Source organism: Emys orbicularis, chromosome 5 (assembly GCF_028017835.1).
Source record: "Emys orbicularis isolate rEmyOrb1 chromosome 5, rEmyOrb1.hap1, whole genome shotgun sequence".
NCBI classification, from domain to species: Eukaryota; Metazoa; Chordata; order Testudines; family Emydidae; genus Emys; species Emys orbicularis.
The window spans coordinates 38,032,361-38,054,392 of NC_088687.1; the positions used below are offsets into that span (position 1 = coordinate 38,032,361).

Genomic DNA, 22,032 nt, shown 5'->3' on the forward strand with positions numbered 1-22,032 from the left:
AGGCATGGGAGTCCGGGGGGACCTGTCAGGGGGCAGGGGTATGGATAGGGGTTGGGGCAGTCGGGGACAGGGAGCAAGGGAGCTTGGATAGGGGGTGAGGTTGTAGTGTATTAAATTGCTCCCCATAGGAATGTGCTACTTAGGGTGTACTACTTACAGTTGCCAGTCCTGGTACTCCGAAAGTAGCACATTCCTACGGGAAGCAATTTAATACACTACACCCCAGTGGCTCTCGCAGCCGAGCCGCCTGTCAGGAGCTCGCCACCCAGAGCGCAGGCGGCATGGCGAGCTGAGGCTACAGGGGGGAGAGGAGGGGCCGGGGCTGGCCTCCCTGGCTGGGACCTCAAGGGCCGGGCAGGAGGGTCCCGCAGGCCGGATGTGGCCCACGGGCTGTAGTTTGCCCAACTCTGGCATAGCTGCTGCCCTGTCCGCCTCTCCAGTTGAGAGAACAGACAAAGGGAGAGTTTTCCCACAGTTTTAAAAAGTTCAAGCTCGGTGCGCGCTCACTTCCTTTTACTTATTCAACACAGTGAGACTTTTCAACCCTTTACAGGTAAAGCAAGTAGAGAACAGCTACTAAGAGGGATTTTATAGCTAACTAGCTGGCTGGGTGTCCATAAAAGGGAGCTACCTCACCCCCGATCAATTTATCACAACATCTTTATGAAACGGGCCATCGGCGGGCCTTTCCTACCCAGACTCTGACCCACCCCACTTCAGAGTCGTCTCAGCCTTTTCCACCCAGGCTACGACACTCCCCCTTGAGACTCACCTCAGCTTTTCCCACTCAGTCTCCAACCTCTATCTCTCCCTTCACAGTCACTTCAGCTATTACTGCCCAGTTTCAGAGCCGGTGCCATGGTGTCACATCACGCTTTCTCTCCCAGGAGCCAAGCTCCTCTTCCGCTGCCACCTCAGCCTTTCCCGCCCAGGCGTCGAGCTCCTCCTCAGGCGTCACCTCACGCTTTCCCGCTCAGGTGCCAAGCCCACTCTTCTGGCGTCACTTCAGCACTTCCCCCTACCTCGTTGATCTACCTCAGACCTTTCCCGCCTCAGCCCAAGCCCCATACACCAACTCGTGCCACCACATCTCTTTGCCCATCCTGCAGTCTCAACTCACGTTCCTCACACCCTTGTGCGACGTCAGCATTTCCCTCCTGAACTTGAACCCTTCCTTATGCCCTGGCCTCTCCGTGCCTGGATGGAGCCCTGCCCTCTGGTGCCCAATCACACGCTCCTCACCCCTCTCCTCGAGTTACCTCAGCGCTTCCTGGCTCAAACCCAATCCTTCCCTCTGCTCGTGCCCCTTCTGTAGGTTTGCCCCAGCCTCCTACTGTCCTCTCAGCATCGCCCCTTCCTGCTCCGCAGCAACCTCAGCGCCTTCTGCCTGCCCCGTCTTGCAGTTTCCCACCCAACCCACATTCTGTCTACTGCCGCCTCAGACTTCCCGCCAGAGCCAGCTGCTTCCCGCCATCTCATCGCGGCGCTCCAGCCTCTGCTTTGCCCCTCCTGCCACCTCACAACCGGCCACCCGCTCCTCTTTCTCAGGCAGTGCCTGTTGCTGCTTCCCATCCACCCTCCTCACGGTGCCTGCACCGCTTTTAGCCTCAGCCGCAGTCCCTCTCATGCCGCCATGTGGAAGCCTGGACCGAGCCCCCCGCCTCTGAGGTGCTTGCTTCATCTGGTCCCAACCATTCTGATGTTCCCGGGGTAGCGGGGTTCTACTGGCTGTGGGCAGCTCCTAGTGCCGCTTCTCCCCATTGAGCCTCCCTTTCCCTGAGGGCCTGGAGCAGTGTCAGAATTTCAAAGACCAGGGCCCCCGCCTGGGCACCTCCTAAGCCCCGCCCCTGGATCGTGCCGCCTCAGAGGTTCTCTCGGGCCCACCTCACAGTCGGCGCCCGCCGTCCTCTAACCTGAAGTCTCGCCTCAGTCTCGAGCTGACTCAACCTCTCTCTCACACCGAACGCCCTCCCTCTTGAACCAATTCCCGCCCAGTCTGAGCCCCGCCCCCTGGTGGAGCCCCATGTGGGCTCCGTCCAGCCCTTGTGTCTGCGACTAAGTTTTGGAGTCCTGGTGCCACGGCGGCAGGGCAGCGATGCACAGAGCTGCCTCCAGAGGCGCGAGGGGCGGATCTCACCTGTCAGGCTTCCCATGGCAGCACCCGCACTGAGCCTGCCCTGGCCTCTTCCTATGGGGCAGGGGGAACCAAACCATCCCCTGCTGTCCCTCAGCAGTGCACAGAGCCTGCCTGCACCTGCTTCCCCACTGTGCCAAGCTTGGCCCCATCCCTGCTGCTCAGGCTTTAGCACCAAGCCCACCATGGCTTCCCTCGTCCCCAGCAGCGCGGAGCCATCCCAGGCTCTTTGGCAGAGCCCACCACCAGCCCAGGGAGGAGTTGGGCCACTCCCAGCCTTAGGCAGTGACTTCCCATTTGCACAGCCCGACTCCATTGACAGGAAAGAGAAACCAGGAGATAGCGACCCACATCCTCAAAGATGTTTGGGCCCCTCACTCCCATAATGGCTATGTACCTTGGAGGAGCTGGGCCAATATAGCCAAAAGATACAGCAAAAGCTTCTAGTGTAAAGAGACATCCCCTGCACAGGCATCAGAAAGGAAATGACCCGCACACTGAAATGTGCTGAGGTGCTATCTACACATCAGTATATTGAGTCCTGGAGGTTCTTCTTTTTATCCATAGAGGTTTAAATTAATCTTCTAGGCAAAGCACTTTCAACCTTGATTTAATTATATGGATGTGTTTTATAGTACACAAAAATAAAGAGCTTGTAATTTTACAATTCTATCTACAAGAGACCAAATGTCATAATCCAGTACCTTAAACTTTAAACCATTCTAGAGTTACATGGAAATTCTGTTCTTTATTCCCCCTGAAGAAACAGAATATATAGGGTTTGTATGTGTGTTTGAATCTTTAGCGATAATAATCCCAGTAGATAGCCGGGAATAAGTGTTTGCAGAGGACATATGTAGATTTGTTTATGTAACTTTAGCGCCCTCGTGGCCAAGATGGAGTCTGCTCTGCAGGCAGCTCTGACCAAGAAAAGGGCCGCGCAGGAACGCAGCAGGGAAAGATCCTTCTACCCCAGGGGCATCTGTTCCAAACCCCCCAGAGTGAACACACACACACACACACACCGTGGAAGAATATAGGAAAGGGAAATATTTGGTTCCACGGAGATGAAAGGAGAAAGATAACAGGGGGAAAGATGGGGGAAGCGGTAAAACAGGGTTGCATTCATTACAAGGCCCCACTAGTACCACGGTCGGAAAGAGCTGGGGGGAGAACGGTAATTCTATTTTGTAGAGGATTTTGCTATTTCAAAATCAGATTTCATTCTGATTTGGAATCATATTCAAAAATTTTGAAATTCTGTGTGAAATGGAATTGCTGATCTCCACTGAGCTCTAAAGCAGCCTTGTAGGCTGCCCCAGAGCTGGAGACCCTTGGAGCCTTACAAGACCTAGCTCCACGGTAGCACACCTGGTGGGCTGTCCTGGAGCCATGGACCCTAAGAGCCCTACCTGGCGAGGAGTCACGAGCCTGGCAGCTGGGGCTCCCGCAACTTTCAGGCTCCCAGCTTCCCATCAGCCCACCAGGCAGGCAGCTGAGGAGCTGGGAGCCTGGAAACCCAGGTTCCCCAGCAGCGTGCCACATGGTCTATCAAGGAGCCCGGCAGCTGAGCTGTCAGGAAGCCAAGCAAGTTTCTGATGGAATTCTGCCTGGCTGGCAAAGTCCCATTGGAAACATGCTTGGTTTCTGGTGGATTCTGTCAGAATTGACACAGTCCTGCAGTGTCTTTCAATTTCAACAAAAGAGCAAACTCTGGCAATTGTTTTTTTCTAACAAGCTCCGCTAATTAGCAATGGAGAGCAACACGACACAATAGTTTTAAACAATAAGACCATCATAGACAAATCAAACAGCAGGGAAGATAAGTTTTAAATAGGCAGAATGTATGGTCATTATTCAGTGGAAATGCAACCTGCACCAATGCAGTCTTTGAGAGGTTTAGCCAACTTTACACCAGGTTAACTAGCAGCAACCTATTCTATTGAATAGTCAGTCCTGGCAGATCTTTTGTTTAGCTGTGGAAGCCCTTTCTTTTTCCAGGTACGCATGATGACTCTGGCTGAGGTATGCTAGAATGGTACTTTGCTGAATTAAAGCCCTCATCATCATACCATCAGGTTTCAGGTCTCTCATAGCGTGCCATTCATCCTCTAAGAAGGAAGAAGCCAGTGCACCTGCGACTCATCAGCTGCCTCTGAATTGGGTTTAAGTGAAGGGGGAAAGGGGCAAGTCAGAGTACCTGTAAACAGAGAAAAGACGACTATTGAATCTATTGAAGTCATGGAGTTCCCCTAGTGTAACTGCAGCTGCTGCACACTCAGACTTTCTTCACGGGCTTTTCCTACACCAGGCGAACAATCACCTAATATTGAGTATTTGCTTTCCAAGTTGCCCACTTTTGAATAATAAATCATAGGGCAAGGGTAATAAATAAAAAGCACATCCCCATGCATATTTCAATGGAACAAAAAGCATCTAGTAAAGGAGAAATGAATTAACAAATGCAAAGAGAGAGAGGCTGTTTCAATTCATTATGCACAAGAGAGTTTTCTTCACAGCATTAGCAAAATTAATGCCTCCATAGTGAATTATATCTTCATGCACCCTACCAAAGTTAATCTCTAGTTCTCTCCCACCCCTATAGAATCTCATTTTTAGTAAAAATTCTGTGTAGTGCTTGTAGATCTCAAAACACTTTACAAATGAGGTCAGTACAATCATCTCCCCTCCCCCCCCTCTTTTTTTTTTAATGGAGGGGGACACTGGCACAGGGAGGCAAAGTGACCACCAAGTGACCCAAGGACAGCCAGTGACCCGGCAGCAGAGCCAGGAATAGAAACCAGGTCGCCTGAATCCCAGGCCAGTGCTCTAAACCACTAGACCACACTACCTCACATGTATTAGCATATTGAAAATTTAGTGCACCGTAAAAGTAAATTTCTGAGAAACTTGAGATTGAATTAAATATAAAAATATTACATTAATCTACTTTTTAAAAAATGTCTGAACGGGAAAGGTGCAGAAACCAGGGGACCTTGCTAGTTTTAGTCCAATCGTATCATAGCCACGATGATGCTTGAAGGGCCGGAACTCTGGACACAGTCTCATGGGGGCACCATAAATAGTAGCTGATGAGACCTGTACCCTGATTACAGGGTGCTCATTCAGGGCAGTGGCTGCATTTGACCAAGTGCCAAGAGACTAGAGGGCAAAGACCCGATCCCTGATTACAGGGCGGTCGTTCGCAGCAGGCTGTGAAGACAGCACGAGGCCAAGAGACCCAAAGGGCCTCAGAGATGCACACCCTAGTTACAGGGAGGTCAAGCTGCCCATGTTACTGAAATGACGCTAATCCCCCAGATTTGAAGAGCCTGCCTGCACCTGCTTCCGCACTGTGCCAAGCTTGGCCCCAGCCCTGCTGCTCAGGCTCTATCACCAAGCCCACCCTGACTTCCTTCATCCCCAGCACTGTGGGGCCATCCCAGGCACTTTGGCAGAGCCCACCACCAGCCCAGGGAGGAGTTGGGTCTCTCCCAGCCTTAGTCAGCGACTTCTCATTTTCACAACCCGACTCTACTGATGGGAAACAGAATCAAAGTGATAGGAGCCCGGATCCTCAAAGGTCTTTAGGCCCCTCACTCCCATTATGGCTAAATACCTTGGAGGATCTGGGCTAATATGGCAAGAAGATACAGGAAAAGCTTCTAGTGTAGAGAGAGCTCTTGCACCCGCATCAGAAAGGAAATGACCTGCTCACTGACATGTGCTGAGGTGTTATCTACACATCAGTATATTGAATTCTCAAGTTTCTTCTTTTTATCATAGAGGTTTAAATGAATCTTCTAGGCAAAGGACTTTCAACCTTGATTTAATTATATGGATGTGTTTTATAGTACACAAAAATAAAGAGCTTGTAATTTATAATTATATTCTGTTGTGTATTCCACCTGAAGAAATAGAATATATAGGGCTTGCATGTGTGTTTGACTCTGTAGCGATAATAATCCCAGTAGATAGCCGGGAATAAGTGTTTGCAGAGGACATCTGTAGATTTGTTTAGCACCCTAGTGGCCAAGATGGAGTCTGCCCTGCAGTCAGCTCTGGCCAAGAAAAAGGCCGCACAGGAATGCAGCAGGGAAAGGTCCTTCTACCCCAGGGGCATCTATTCCAACCCCCCTAGAGTGAACACATGCACACCGGAAGAATATAGGAAAGGGAAATATTTATTTCCACAGGGATGAAAGGAGAAAAACAACAGGGGGAAAGACAGGGGGAGCAGTAAATCAGGATTGCATTCAACACAAGGCCCACAGTCTCAGTGGTACCACAGTGTGAAAGCACAGACACTGAGCAATGTGTCTGCACTCAGAGTTCAGGAGTCTTGGGCAAAGTTCCAGTCCAGTGAGTCTTGGGTGCTCCTGGTTGTCTTCGGCTCCAATAAATTTTCCCCAACAAACCCCTCCGGTGTCCTCTTCTGCCGCTCTCTGCCAAACCACACAGAATGACAACCTCTTCACTTAACTAGCTACAGCTTCCCCTGTTTATTCCCAAAGCAGTCACCAGCCCCAGTACTTACGGCCCTATACAGCTCTGGGCAGCAGTGATACTGGGTCCAGCTCCGGGTTGTCCTTGGGCGATTCCTCCGTGGCACAGTGCTCCTCCTGGCTCCTGTCCTGGGGTGTCCCGGATCAGCCACTCTCCCCTCTCTGCTTCCCCACCAACAGCACTTCCACTCCCTGAAACAATCAGCACTCCCCCCCTCATTGATAAACATCCAATCTTGATTTTAAAGATTTTCTCTCTAGTCTAACCCCCTCTATAACACAGACAATAGGACTTTCCTGAATTTATTCCCTTTTGAACAGATCTTTTAGAAAAGTATCCAATCCTAATGTCCAGTAACGGAGACTTCACCGCAGCTCTTGCTAAGTTGTTCCAATGGTTAATTACCCTCACTGCTAAAAATGTATGCCTTATTTCTAGTCTGAATTTGTCTAGCTTCAACTTCTAGCCCTTGAGTTTCTGTCTGCTGGATTAAAAAGCCCTCTGCAAAGCACCCTCACAGGGAACAGAAACTTGACAGACTGTAATGAGTCACCCCTTCATTATCTCTTTGATAAGCTAAATAGATTGACCTCTTGAGTCTATCACTATAAGAGTCTCCCTCCATTTGATCTTCTGGGTGCATTTGTTCAGACTTGAGTTCTAAGACAGTGCTAATTTTTCCCCCACCATGAAGAGAACTGATAGCAGTCCTCAGTGGAATATTACTGGAAAAGTTGTGTGAGGTTATGAATACGAGCAAATATTGGTACTGATTTTATCACTAATGCTCTGCCACAATAAAAAAAAAATCATATACAATTTATAGGGGCCACTGTTTACCCACATGTACTACAATGTAGTAACAGAGCTATGACCATATTTTCCTGGTTTTAGGCTAAGAAATGGCTGCAGTAGCTTGGTATCATTATCTACAGTTACCACATAAACACTGACTTTTAATGGTGACCACTATCAGGCTTTAGCTGAATGTCTCTCCTCAGAAACTCAGTTAAAAAAATCTAGATATATAAACACCCATCTTTCCCCACATCTTACATGGTGCTGCTCAAACTTATACACCTACCTGACAGGGTTGCCAGCCCTCCAGGGGTGTCCTGGAGTCTCCAGGAATTAAAGACTAATCTTTAATTAAAGACTATGTCATGTGATGAAATGTCCAGGAATGCACCGAACCAAAATTGGCAACCCCACTATCTGAATACATATCATCCCACATACTCTGGTTGCCGTCAACGAGTCACATACACACTGTTACCATTTGTGTGCACATACGCACTGTCGATACATATTCACCCACACATGCACTGAGGAGGTAGATAGTCTCTTCCCCATTGCTTGCACCTACTTATATTCCCATGACATAAATATCACACAGACAATCCAACATGTGCATACAATACACATACTTTTCAGGTGATCCCAGCCATGCACACAGGGTGAACTTCTGGCCCCACTCAAGTTAGTGGGTGTTTTGCAACGTTAGCCATCTGCACAAGGGGTCAACAGCTACACAACACCCTGCTCAATGTTATCAGAACACCATCCTATATAAACATAGCACAGCCCTTCAGAAAAACAGCCATGAAATATACAGGGACTTGATAAAATCGTGTAAACTCATGAACACTCCATGTTTTTCTTTGTCTCTTTTTACTGTTGCTCCTTTAAAAAAAAAATTGCATATGAATGTTATTGTTTCCATTTAGGTTGCACAATTAAAGGCACTCACCAATACTTATAATGACTTTGCATTACGTATCCATCCTTAAACACTGCAATGTGGTATATGAAGGATGCGGGCTAGATACTGTTGGAGAATCTTACATTTTGCAACTCTTGACTTTTGGGTCTTCATACCCTCCTACGTGGAAAGCCTATGGGAAAATATCTGCCTAATTGGTTTCCCTTCCCCGTTCTCCTGCTGCTAGAGGAAGGACAGACAATCAGAGCTGCTGCATGTGCTAAGGAATAGCGCCAGTCCAGAAAGCAGGCTGTGCTTTCTTCCTCTCCCCTTGCGAGCACAGGGCTGGGGAGTTCCTAAAGCACTCAGCACTGAGCAGTCAGAATGAGGGGGGAGGGCAGCAGCTCCTTCTTGGTCCTGCAACCTTCAGCCTGCTCTACACTAGAAAGTTTTATCAGCAAAACTTGCCTTCTGCTGGCACAGCTTGGCATGCGACCCCACTTAATTTGACAAAAAGCCTCCATTTTTGCTGTCATAGCTCTTCCCTTTTTCAAAGCGCTAGTAGTTCTTTGCCAATATAGTTATATAAACACAGTGCCAGTATGAAAGCAAATGTATCTGTACTGGCATAAGACGTCTTTCAACAATAATCCTGTCATAAACAGATAGTTAAGGGTTAATGCCTCTTTACCTGTAAAGGGTTAAGAAGTTCACCTAGCCTAGCTGACACCTGACCCGAGGAACCAATGGGAGGACAAGATGGTTCAAAAGGAAGGAGGGAAGTTCCCTTTGTCTGAGTCAGTTTCAGTTTTGGCCTGAATGGAAAAGATCAAGGAATCACCTCTTATCAGAGTAGTGAGTATTAGAAAAGGAATAAATAGGTTTTGTTTATTTTCTTTTTGTAACTTGTCTTGGGCATTACGGAATAATCAAATTGGGTATCCTTTTGTGTACTAAGTTTTTGCCCAGGGGAACATCCTCTGTGTTTTGAATCTGTTGTCTGTGAGAGTAACTGGTACGCTAATCTCTCCCAGAGAGTTTTCTTTTACCTTTCTTTTCTTTAATTAAAAGCCTTTTTTTTTTTTAAGAACCTGATTGATTTTTTCCTTGGGGGATGGATCTGGATCCCCCAGGAGTTGGTGGGAGAAAGGAGGGGGGATGGTTGGTGTTCACCAGGGAATTGGTGGAGGAGTTTCTCAAGGCTACCCAGGGAGGGAAAGGTTGGGGGGGGGGGGGGGAGGGGAGGAAGACAGAGTTTCCCAAGTGACTCAAGCTATTTGGGTGGCGGCAGCTAGACCAGATCTAAGCTGGTAATTGAGCTTAGAGCTTCTTATGCTGGTCCCCACATCTGTACCCTAAAGTTCAGAGTGGGGGTGAAACCTATGACAAGTCCCAAAATGCAACAGTCCCTTCTAAGGGTACCATATTTTAGGTTCCCAAAAAGAGGACACAGAGACGAGAGGGAGCTGGAGGGGGGGTACTTGCGGCGGGGGCAGCATGCGGAGCCTCCTGGCTCCCCCTGAGCATAGGAGCCAGAGGGGGGACATGCTGCTGCTTCTGAGAGCCACAGGGAGCCTGCCTTAGCCCTGCTGCACCGTTGACCGGACTTTTCACGACCTGGTCAGTGGTGCTGAGCGGAGCAGCCAGGTTCCCTTTTCAACCAGACGTGCCCTAGCAGTGTCGCTCCTTGTTACAATGACAGGCGCAAGCCCAGGACACAGGGATGGCCGTCAGTCAGGGCTGGGATCTGGGGCCTGGGTGGGCAGAATCCTTCAGCTATGGCTTGCAGGGGAATGGACCAATTAGTTGCAGATGAAGGGGAGGACCAATCAGTAAGTGGACCAATCAGGGCTCCTTCTGAGCTGCAACTTGTCTGCTCTGCAAAAACCTGGCCATTTCCTGTTACTTGAAAAATCTGCCCAGAAAGAGAAAGGAAGCTCAAAAAAGAGGTTGTGGCAGGGAAAACCTGGACGTATGGTAACCCTATGGCTTTGGCAGTGAATTGTCTGATACATTTTAAACTCTGCTGCTGTCACACCACCAAGCCTGGGAGGCTAGCGGACAAAGAAATCTCCCCTGGAGCTGCCAATTTTCTCCCAGTGTTGATAAGGGGGTCACTGGCCTAGAAGAGCAGAGACCAGCACCAGCAGAATCAGCAGTTCAAATCATACTGGGAAGACACTACAGTGTGCTAAGGTATAGGGGGGGAAGGGGCTGTATTAATTTGTGTGCTAGGAGCTGGGCGCAGTATTACTCCAGGTACTTGAGAGGGCAGGGCGTGTTATTAATCCAGGTGCTGGGGATCACTAATGGGTAATTCATAGGTCAGGTGCTAGTAGGAGACAGAATGAATTGGTGTTTGTGTAGGGGTTTTTTTTTGGGACTCCTTCACACCAATAGGTAGGAGCTGGAAGAAAACACACAGGCAGACACTGCTTTATATTAAATTATATAAATATAAAATGCATTTGGATTTTGGGCACCCATTAAGATGTTGACAGGTACCTCAGTCAGTTAGCTGGATAATATTTGCACATGCACCCAAGGGCTTGTCTACATGGAGCAGTAATCCACTCTACAGGGGGTGTGATTTCTAAAGCACACTAAGGTGTTCCAGATTAATTGGTCCTTGTAGACCTTGCTGGTGCACACTAAAGTTTCCCTAGTGCACTTTAAGGGAGTATTGTTTCAAACAACATTACATTAAAGTGCACCAGCAAGGTCTACATGGACCAATTAATGTGCAAAACATTAGTGCACTTTAAGAAATCACACCCCCGTAGAGTGAATTAACCACTAGTCTAGAGAAGCTCTAAATGACTCAGGAGACTAAGTCCCATATTCAAAACTTTTGAAAATGGGACGTAGGTGCCTAAGAAAATGGTCCATTATATAAGTTCCTAATGACTTAGCTACTTTTTAAAATGTAAAATTTGTCCCCTCTCATTGCACCACAAAGGCAAGGCGGCCCTTCTGAAAATTTAGGTGTAATGTCTCAGTCATGCAGTCCTTTCACATGCAAAAATCCCCTTGACTTCAGTGGGAACTATGCAGACAATGGCAAGATTAAGTCCTCACTGTTAATTGATATGTTTTCTTCCAACTAATAATTGTTTAAAGATAGGGAAGCTGAAATCTTAAAGTCCTCTTGAAGCCATTTGAACCATTTCCCTGATTGTTAATACAGCTAATTTGGGGGACTAAAGTTCTTTTGCTGGAATATATTGGAAAGTTACTGAATATAAAATATGATCATAAGGATCCAAGAAGTGAGAGCTTACAATAACCAGGGTCCAGGGAGATCTCCAAAAAGACTAAACAAAACAAAGACACCCTTGTTAAAAAACAGATCTTCCAGCCATGACACACCCCGTGTTGCTTGTTCTTAGTAGAAAGAGGTTCATGAAAAGTATGGTACTTTTTCCATTGTGGAACACATTGGAACTGTTTGGGCAGTCCCAAATAGAAAACATGGAAACACAAAAATCCACCAGGTGGCAGCATACTAAAATATTTATTGCATGGTGCCACAAAGAGATGCTCAACGTGATGTTAAAAACATTTCCCAAAAATCTTTAACCTGATTTTTGTTGTGTTTTTTTTCTCTCTCTTGTCAACCAGTTTATTTTATACACTGGATTATATTCTAATTTGTCTACCCCACTGTAAACGCGTGGTAAATCCATTGGCTTCAAAGGAGCTACTGCAAATTTGCATTTTTGTTTTTGCAAATGATGGGTTTTTTTCGCCTCCCTCTGTAGCATAGGGCACGGGTCACTTGCAGGTTTACACTAGTGTCAATAGTGGATTCTCTGTAACTTGAAGTCTTTAAGCCATGATTTGAGGACTTCAGTAACTCAGCCAGAGGTTAGGTGCCTATATCAGGAGCGGGTGGGTGAGGTTTTGCAGGAAGTCAGACTAGATAATCATGATGGTCCCTTTTGACCTTAAAGTCTATGAGTCTATGTATACCTTTTCTCTCTTGTCAAGATCTGCAGTGTTAGACTCATGGTAACCATTACAGCATCCTGTTTTTACAGGCTATAGGATCTGAAAAATAATACCAACAAAAATTTTAAAACTCTAAAAGATTTCTAAATGCTTTCCTATAAAATATCAGATATATACAAAATTCATCATCATGGTGTATACTAAAGGGAATAATACCAGGGCCTTAGGAGAGAGAATTTTTGAAAACCATACTAAATTAAAGACAGAATCAGGAAAGCCACTGCTTACAAACTGAAGGAAAACTCTGTTATTGGCCTATCAAGTACTTTAGCTGCTCCTTTCAACTAATAGTTTGGAAAAACATATAGATATTTTATATTACATTGTGCTTTTTTCCCCATGCTTTGCACAACACAACTTATTATGAAATAAAACCACAAACACAGTATCAGCAGAAATCACAAATTTATTAATCCTTAAATATATCTGTCAGTCATTTACCATTATGGCAAGAAATATGTACACTGTGTCCCATGGTAAACTGCAGTGTTCCAAAATGACAGAAGACAAGTGTATAATTCGATTGTGGTGGAGAGAACGAGTCACAATTTCCTCACGTCTTGGTGTGGAAGACAAACTTGATCTACAGTAATACGTCAACACCACATGCTATGTTAAAAATGTAAAAAAAAAAAACCACCCTACACCTAATTTTGTTAAATTTAAATACATTTATACTACTTATAGCTGCTTCACAAAAAAAGTAAAGAAATTAATGAGAAAAAAATTAGGCCATTACTTTTTTGTTTTTCACAGATCCCATTGGCAGGTTAATATGGCTCAACACATTTACTGTAAATGCTTATTTTAAATATACATTTTTTTAAAATCATGTAATATTATCAGAGAAGCTTAAATCCATCTACTGTACATCCACTAATAACAACATCAAAGTGTAAAGGAACGCTTTTGATTTATAATCAACACAGAAAGTAAAATTATACAAATTAGGAAGTCTTCCCATTTTAAAAATTTCAGGCTGCTGAGAGCTGTAAATTGTAATTGCTAAAAAGAACACTGATTGAGATATCATGCACTATACAGCACTGCAGAAAACATTTAGCCCCACTGATAATAAAACAATGAACAACAGCAAAAAAAAGGGAACAGACAACCCCTCTATTTTTCTATTAAAAATGGGTGGGGGGAAAGGAGGGAGACTAAATCTAAATGTTTGCAGGAATATACATTCACAGCTATAAAACAGAAGCAAAAACAGTCCAGGTCACAAAGTATATGTTTTAAATTGACACCGAGAGCATTCCCTGTTTACTGTACAGGTGTATGCAGCAACAGAAAAAAACCAGAGAGTTAGTAAGTAATGCTGCAATAGTTGTTGTCCCTAATATTACGCACTGTGCAAGGATTTTAATAAGCCAAGAGAAAATGGGGGGAAAAACACCATTGTAAAGTGTTACAGTATTATTAGAAAATTGGTATATTCATGATGGTTTTCCAGAGTAGTAGCCGCTACAATGGAAAGTAAACAAACTCTTTATACTAAGCTTGTAAGGCCTAATATTTCTAGGTTAAACTAACCACATATCTGGACTAGAGCATAAACAAAATAAAATAATCCTCTAAAGCTTCCTTAATAAATTTACTGTACACCCTGAAAGTGATAAAAATCTATTTTGTTTTATTCTTTCACTTTAATCATCACAAATTTTAATTTTGCTCTTCTATCATCCAATATAAATTTTCAGTTAGCATAAAAAAGTAAAGGTAAAGAATCAAACCAGAAAGACAAAAAATGTTACTGACCAGAATAGTAGAAGTTAATTCTAAAGTGTTCAAGCCAGCAAATGATACAATTTTTCCAGTTTAATAACTAAAATGGCTTCAGTTGGTACCAATCCAACATATATTTGCTTTCACATTCATCAGTGATTTTATCCATCTTTGTGTTCCAACAAAACTATTCTGCAGCATTAGCAAAGCTCTAACTGGAAATCTCATCGATTTCTACTATGACCCAAAGCAAAACCCAGTGGTTTTGGAAACAAATAAGCCAAAAAACAGTTGTTTAAAAAAACAAAAACAAAATGAGAACATGTACTCTTTTTTCTTTTTTATAAACATAGTAATTTTAAAGTTATTTGTTAAAACTTAGCATTAATAAAGAAAAATGACAAGTGGATTGTGTATCTACTACTGTACACTGATTTTTTGTTTCGTTTTGTCATTTTCAATTTGCTGAAGTGTAAACAAAATGTACAGATGAAATATACAACAAAATGATGCATCAAATGCATTACATGTAGAACCGTCACAGCTTCATGCACTCAGAAACATGCATGAAGAGAAGAACAGGATGGCCCACATGGTAACCAATCAGGTGCTTTGAGTACGGAGAAAGCAAGAGTGGCATTGTAGAATTTTAGCTAGAAAGAGGAAAAAACCCATTATTGCTGTTATTGACGTAGCAATATCACCACTTTATGCAGCACATTACAAGTGTTGGAAAAGTACTATAAAGTCTTCCGCAATCTACAACCTTGCAGGATACTGCTTTGAAAAGCAAGCAAACAAACAAACAAGTAAGCACTTACATTGTTCTTTCCCTCTTCAAATCACTTTATAAACACCAATTAACCTTCTCTACCTGCCAGGAGGTTGGTTAAAAGTATCCTTACTTTAGAGTGTGGGAAACTCAGGCAGAAAGCTTTACTGACTTGCCTAAGTCCACAGAAGGGATTAAATTCAGAACTGAGCATCAGTCAGTCCAAAGGGCATCTAAATTGGTATATTTTACACCACTTTATGGTACCCTCAGTGTGCATATTACACAAACTTATAATGACTGACAGATTCACGTACAACTTAACAATATATCATTTACATCCCCACTTTACACACCACCTTTGAATTTGGCCCAGTAAGTTGTGAATGTCAGGGAATGTGAGCTGATGTCATCATTTGCATGCAGAGGGGCCAGAAGAGGTGGTTAAGAGGAAAAGAAACTAACAGGAATGTGTAAGAATATTTAAAAGTAGGCCACTCAATATTATTATCATTATTATTAATTATTTGTATTTCTATAGTGCCTAGGAGCCCTAGTCATGCACCACAGTCCCATCGTGCTAGGTGCTGTACAATCACAAAGCAAAATCTTTACTTAAGCCTTCTTTTGGCTCCTCAGTATGTAATTTATAACAACTTAGATTCCCTTATACACTGATAAATGGGTACAAGGGAATCTAGTGAAGTATTACCATCATGTCTGAATTTGGCCTTTGGAATCAGTTTCAGACTCAGTAGTCCCATGGCTGCTAATTCCATGCTGAGACCAGGAGACTACTCTTCTGTGTGTGTGTGTGTCCACGTCTGTTCAGTAGTTTTGCAAAAATAAGCTAAAAGAACTAATTCATAAGAATACTGAATACAGAGAAAGTTAACAGAGATAATCTCTCATCAAACGTATCACTTCAGTAGATACAAGCAGTGGAACAGATGGAAACCAAAGCTTTTCAGTAATTTTCTTGACTCAGTTAAAAAATAATCTAAGTTTGTGGCCATTTTATGAGCCATGTCAAAGAGAAACATCTCTGTGTGTGTATACAGCAGCATAGGAGCTCAGTTCTGGCCTTAGATTTAATGTGCATTCATCACTGCAGTCTTGACAAATCCGCTACTGTGCTTGCCCAAGCTGATTTGACACGATCCAGAGAAACATATTCCCGCAAAGGCGGAAGACAATAGCTATGATTACTTTTGTAATTTTATTGTATTTGAAATCTTTTTCTTCAGCCAGTGTGAGAAGATTTACTATGTATTACAAAGTGTGTTAATGAATGGAAAATATAACATTAATAAATATTCTTATAATGATAGATCTATATCTGATGGAGTGTAAGTATTCTAAATCCAAGAAAGAAAGAAATAATAAGGATATGGTTTTGTGGAATTCCACTTTTGTGAGGCTCCAGAATGGAGATACATTTGCATTGCTATATTCTCTGTGAGAATTGACGGTAAATGCCAAGACCTTATAAAAGATAATCAGGAAGGTTTGTAGAAAGTGACTTCTATGTGTTACTCATGTTGCATAAGTTAAAAACGGTGAACCTCATTAAAATACTATACCCCACATCTATCATTTATTCCCAAAACTGTAGAATCTACGGCTTGCAGGAATTACTAGGCAAAATTCTAGTTATGCAGGTGGTAGATGGTCATTAAACTAAATGGTCATTAATCTTCCTTCTGGCCTTACTTCTATGCATGTGTGTATGTATGAAACTACTTGGTTCTCTCTAAGTACGTAGCAAAATACATGCAAGCAGAAAAGTTAAAATGGAAAGGACTAACATTTTCCCTTATCTTGTTCCTGTCATCCTGGTAGGAACCCATGTTTTTCAGTGAGTATCAGGATGAAATATTGATTCTTAGATACTAATCCTTTCTGGACTTTGTCATTTATGCTTTTGGCCCCCACCATGAGATGGGGCAGACTTATTCCACATATCCCTCCAATGTAAAACCTGTGTCTTACAACCACCAAAATCTCTCCTTTTCTGTTACACTAAATATACTTGGTTAAGCACTGGCAGTGTGTTTGGAGCTGTGCAAAACAGAGAAAGACAATGCCCCTGCCACCAACGGGCTTACATTTTAAAATAAACACTATGGTACAAACATAGATTATAAAGCCAGGCGATGGGTTTCTCTAAAAACAGCATTTTCTTCCTTTTAAAGTTTAACACCACTTTGTTCTATCACTATATTTCATTGGTTGACAGATTGACATTGTAAGGCTATGTGGAAGAAGCATGTTGTAAGGAGGGAAGGTAATTGATGCAACAAGGCAAGGTGGGAATGCCAGGTATAAAGAATAGCACAAAGGCATAAGTGGGAAAAACATAATCGCAAAGTTACGTGGGAAAGGAAAATTAGAAAGAATAAAAAAATAAAGAAATGAGAGCTGTAGACATGAATGGACTGAGGCAGAGCCTTGAGAGTGAGGACAAGAGGCTTGAACATGATGCCAGAGATGACAGGAAGACAGCTGAGGGAATCAAAGTTGTGACAGGAGCAGACAAAATGGATTATTACAAGAGCAATTTTGGATAGACTAGCTGGGGCAATGTGGAAAACAGGGAGGCTATGGGAGAAGGAGATTGTTGTAGTCAAGGCAGGAGATCACCAAAGGAAATGCGTACAAGCACTGTTAAGCTGTGAGGATGGAAAGGATGGATTTTCAAGATGTGGTAGAGGAAGAGCCAAAGGATTAAGCGACATCATGGAGGTAGAAAGAGGAGTCTAAAGTAACACTGAGGCCTTGTCATTCGAGTTTGCAATCTCAAGAACTGCCTCCACTAAGGAAATTTACACTGGTGTAAGTACATTGATGTGCAATCCTCAAATGTAGATGTGCTGCTACGGTGCAGCTTAATTTGGGAACATACCAAAGTAAGCTGTAATGGTATAGCATGTCTACATTAGGAGTTGACACACTGATGCTGTTGCACCAATAGGAATTTTCTTAATGTAGACAGGGCTGCAGTTTGCAAGCCTGAATCATGGGGAGAGCAGTGGTGTAACTTACATTCATGAGTGGGGGAAAAGCAGAGGGTTGAGAGGAAAGATGAGGGGCCAGAACCTCAGCTGGTACAACCTGATGTAGCTATGGGATCAATGGATGAACACGATTTACACAACTGAGGATCTAGCCTGAGGAATTCAGTATTTTGCACGCTGAGTCTAAGCTGCTATGATTCCAAGGATGCAATATCAGAAGGTACTTAGAGATGCCTGAACACAGTGGGATAGACCACAAATAGAGGGAGAGATTTGAGCGTCAACCACACAGACATAGTAACTGAGGCAGTGAGAACTGACCAGGTCACTCAATGGGAAAGTGTAAAGGGGGGGAAGAGAAGAATTTATGATACTTATTTGTATTTTATAATTTATAAAGTAAATAATCTGATTCTAAATCATCTAGCTATGCACATGGCTATTCTGTGTAAGCACTAGGGCTAGCTGGAAAACAGGAAAATGGCTAACATTTTCATTTTTCATCAAAATTTTGTTTTTGTTGAAATTTTCCAGCCAGATCTAAATAATTATATGTTTCCTATCATTTCTCTCTCTTTACTTCCTGCCAGTCCCCATGGACTGTATTTGTTATGCCCACTTTTGTGTCTTGTTTCAGGCCCTGTCTACATTAAAGAAGCTTCCGCCAAAGTAATTACAGCAATGTGATTACACCATTGTAAACCCCTTCATGTAGACATGCTGCACAGGTAGAAAGTGCTGCTGACACCTGTGACGCTCAATCCATGGATTTACTGAAGTAACCTGCACTGGTGCAAGCCCGTCTATGTTAGTGGTAGTGTAACCACATCAGCTGAGTTACACTGGGGCAAACTTCCTTAGTCAAGAGGAGGCCTAAAATTAACACAATTTAAACTCTTCAGGGCAGAAACTGTCTATGTGTATGTACTTGTATGTGTCCTTACTATGTGTACGTACAACATCTCGCACAGTAAAGTCCTAAGCTTAAATGGGCATGATTGTAAACAAATAATAACAAAAAATATTACAAATATTTGCGCTAATACTGTATGCAGCATACTGAATTATTAAATGGACTTTGCAGAATTGACAGCGCAGAAGTTACACTGCAATGCTACTTTTAAGAGAGTGAAAGTTTTATAGAGTTTAAGGCCAGAAGGGACTTTAGATCATCTAGTCTGACCTCCTACATAACCTAGGACATCCTTACCCCTGTAGTTAATACTGTTTGGATAGATTTCTTACTTGATTGGTACTGTTGGTGACCCTGAACAGTGAAAATGAACATTCTGCCATTTGCCATCACGGCGGTGCCAGACCCGGGTCTCCTCGGACTGCATAGTCTTTGGCATTCCACTTCCGTCCATGTACTGCGTCAGCCGTATGTATGCAATGCAGGCAGCATCATCGCCCACAAGATGGACATGGGGATTGAGGATAATAGTGTGGATTGGCTTATTACTCTTGGACAAAGCTATGGGGGGAAACACACACACAAAATCAATTTTTCCCAAGTAAACCAACAGAGTTAGCCATGTCCCTCAATACTGAAAATGGTATGTAAATATATCAAGATTGGCAGATGCTAAATACTAACCACTGTTTTACTGATAAGCAAGAAAACTAGCACAAAAAGTTGCAGCAGTGGGAAGGGAGTGGCACTACAGAAATGAATCATGTTCTCCTCTCTTCTATCAGAAAATCATTCTAAAATAACAGTGGTCTATAGTAATGTGCCAAATAAATTACAATAATTGTCTGCTTTTCAACCCTGATCAGTTTCAAGATGTCTTGCCATAATAAAGACACAAAAGAAGGATGCGTAATTATGTTGTTCCCTTTCCTTTGTTCACTTTGTTGTTCACTTTTAGAAGTGAGGTCACGGGATGAATCTCATTAGTTAGCACCTGAGCTCTGCTCATAGTAATATATTTGCATTATTCCTATCTCTGATTCCTCACGGCTATAAATTTCCTTCTTTTATTTTTTTTAGTTGGCATTTCTTATTTCTTATGTGCTACCTTTGTTGAAATGATCTCATCAAAGTCTTTGGCCAGATTTCAACGTGATTATTATCCAAAGTGATCTTGATTTGTTTTATATGTATCGGTTGATGGTTCTAGTGCAGTAGTGAAAGCGGTTACCAAATGCTTTATTTATGTGGTTATACTTCTCTGTACTTTAGAAAATGTAGTAAAAAGACATTTAAAAACAGAATTACTTTCTGTGATTTGGGATCTCTGTGTGTCATACTGTGAACTCCATGTTGTTTTGTGACACAGTTTTGTTTCAGGGCTCTACTTTGCTCTGTAGCAGCCTTTGTGGATTAGAGCATCCATTTTGCAATAGGGACTTGACTCCTAGTAGAAAGCCTATGTCTGAGAAGTAGAGACAAAGCAATCAAGAGCCATCAATGTTGAATGACATTTTTCTATGGAAAAATGGGTCTTCTACTGGTAAGGCCATGGTCTTTGAAGGTCTCTCTACAGGAAGTTGATGTGGGGAGAGTAGGGGGTGGAACATGGAATTTCCTCAGTGGAAAGACACATGCACCAAGAGAGACAAAGGCTGTTATTAAAAGCTAGATGCTACTCTGAGCAAAGGGTTGGTCTCCTGCTGCATGCCAGAAGAAAAGGGCGGGAGGAAAGAAAGCAGGAAGGGCTCCCTAGCCTATGCACACTGACTTCAGACTCAAAGAAGTGGGGAGATCAGACTTAGAGGGACCACATTCAGAACTGTTTGTTATTTTCCAAAGATCTGAAACTCTTGTCTGTTTAAGAGCAAAATGCCTGTGGTTAACAAATCCCTTTGCTAAGTTTGTCTTCCTTCCACATTGTCCCTGAAGGAGTTAATCAAGAAACCAGAGCTCCCACAGCCAGGTGGACTCTGGGGGAATGTCACTAAGCACTGGGGAGGTTAGGCAGGGGACACTGGTTCTAGGGTCTAAGGCAGCTGGACTCCAGAGTCTCATTGCCCAAGAAGAGTGTCAGACACGGGGTCTGCACTGGGTAGTGTGCCTGAGAGACCCAGAGTTAGGAACAGTGACCATTACCCATGACCTGGGGTTTAGAAGTACATGGGATTCTGTGGTTGGAGCCACATGCACCAGACTAGTGTCTGTTCACAGAAGGGGTAGGTTGTGATGCAGTGGTATGAAAAACAAGCAAATCCTGAAATTCCACTTTTCCCACCAATGTCACAACCTGGGCCAACTCCTATCTCTGCACAAATACCCGTCTGTTGTGAGTGGATCCAACCACAGGATCCTATGTGCTTCCAAGTGCTTCTGGCATGCTGTCCTTCTGACTTGACTACCGTTATGGAGATAGGAGAGATGTACTCCAGAGTCAGTTCTTTTCCAATCCTGCCTGTTTCCTTTCCAGCTGGGCGGAGGAGGCTGAGTTGACCCCACCCAGCCTGGGCTGTGAGGAAAACTACTCTCTGCACACAGAGCTGGCCAAGCTCCCCAACTAGACCCTCGATAAGAAGAGAGCAGGAGACACAAACCCTTCCTTTTGTCTCTCACTTTTCTTGGCCTAGCTCTCTCCCTGAAACCTGTGGGGGCCCTAGGGGTTCCAAACACCTCAGAAAGGGAATGGAGCTGAGAGGACAATCTCTCCCAGAATCAAACACAGCCCTGGGACACAACTGGGAATTTGATGGACGCATTATTGAGCTGCACTGTTAGTCTACAAACTTGAAATCAAGTTTGGAATTTCCTTCCAAAAAGCCCTGCAACAGGGCGTGTCTAGCTAGGGTGACCAGACGTCCCGATTTTATCGGGACTGTCCCGATATTTGCTTCTTTGTCCCATGTCCCGACCAATGTTTGTGGCGGGCCGGGGGGCTCCGCGGGGAGGGCAGCATGCGCGGCCGGGGGCCTGGTAACGCCCCCGGCCCCTTTTAAACTCCCTTTTTTTTTGCTCCGCCCCCTCCCCCTATTTTTTTTTGTTCTCCCCCTCCCCCCCCCCCGTCCTGATATTTTATACTGCTGATCTGGTCACCCTATCTCTAGCTGAGCCATCGGCCACAGGGGAGTGGAGGGAGGAAACTGGATGCAACTTCAGAGGGCAGGACATTCCCCTGTCACCAGTGACTGACAGGTCTGGTTCTGCCCCCAAGCTGCAAGCAGGCTGAAGTACCCATTGTAAAGGGCCTAT

General features: G+C 44.0%; 1 protein-coding gene across 24 annotated transcripts in view; it reads right to left on the bottom strand.

Annotated features, from left to right (window-relative positions):
• Positions 1-14,675: 14,675 nt before the first annotated feature.
• Positions 14,676-22,032, bottom strand: part of CAMK2D (calcium/calmodulin dependent protein kinase II delta) — a 258,791-nt gene continuing 251,434 nt past the window's right edge. For 23 of the 24 annotated variants that reach the window (XM_065405055.1, XM_065405063.1, XM_065405058.1 and 20 more), the window contains one exon: positions 19,115-19,347. In XM_065405055.1, coding sequence (XP_065261127.1) covers positions 19,115-19,347 — 233 coding nt within the window. Of the gene's footprint in view, positions 14,738-19,114; positions 19,348-22,032 lie in introns of those variants that run through there. The other variant, XM_065405038.1, reaches the window with a different exon arrangement.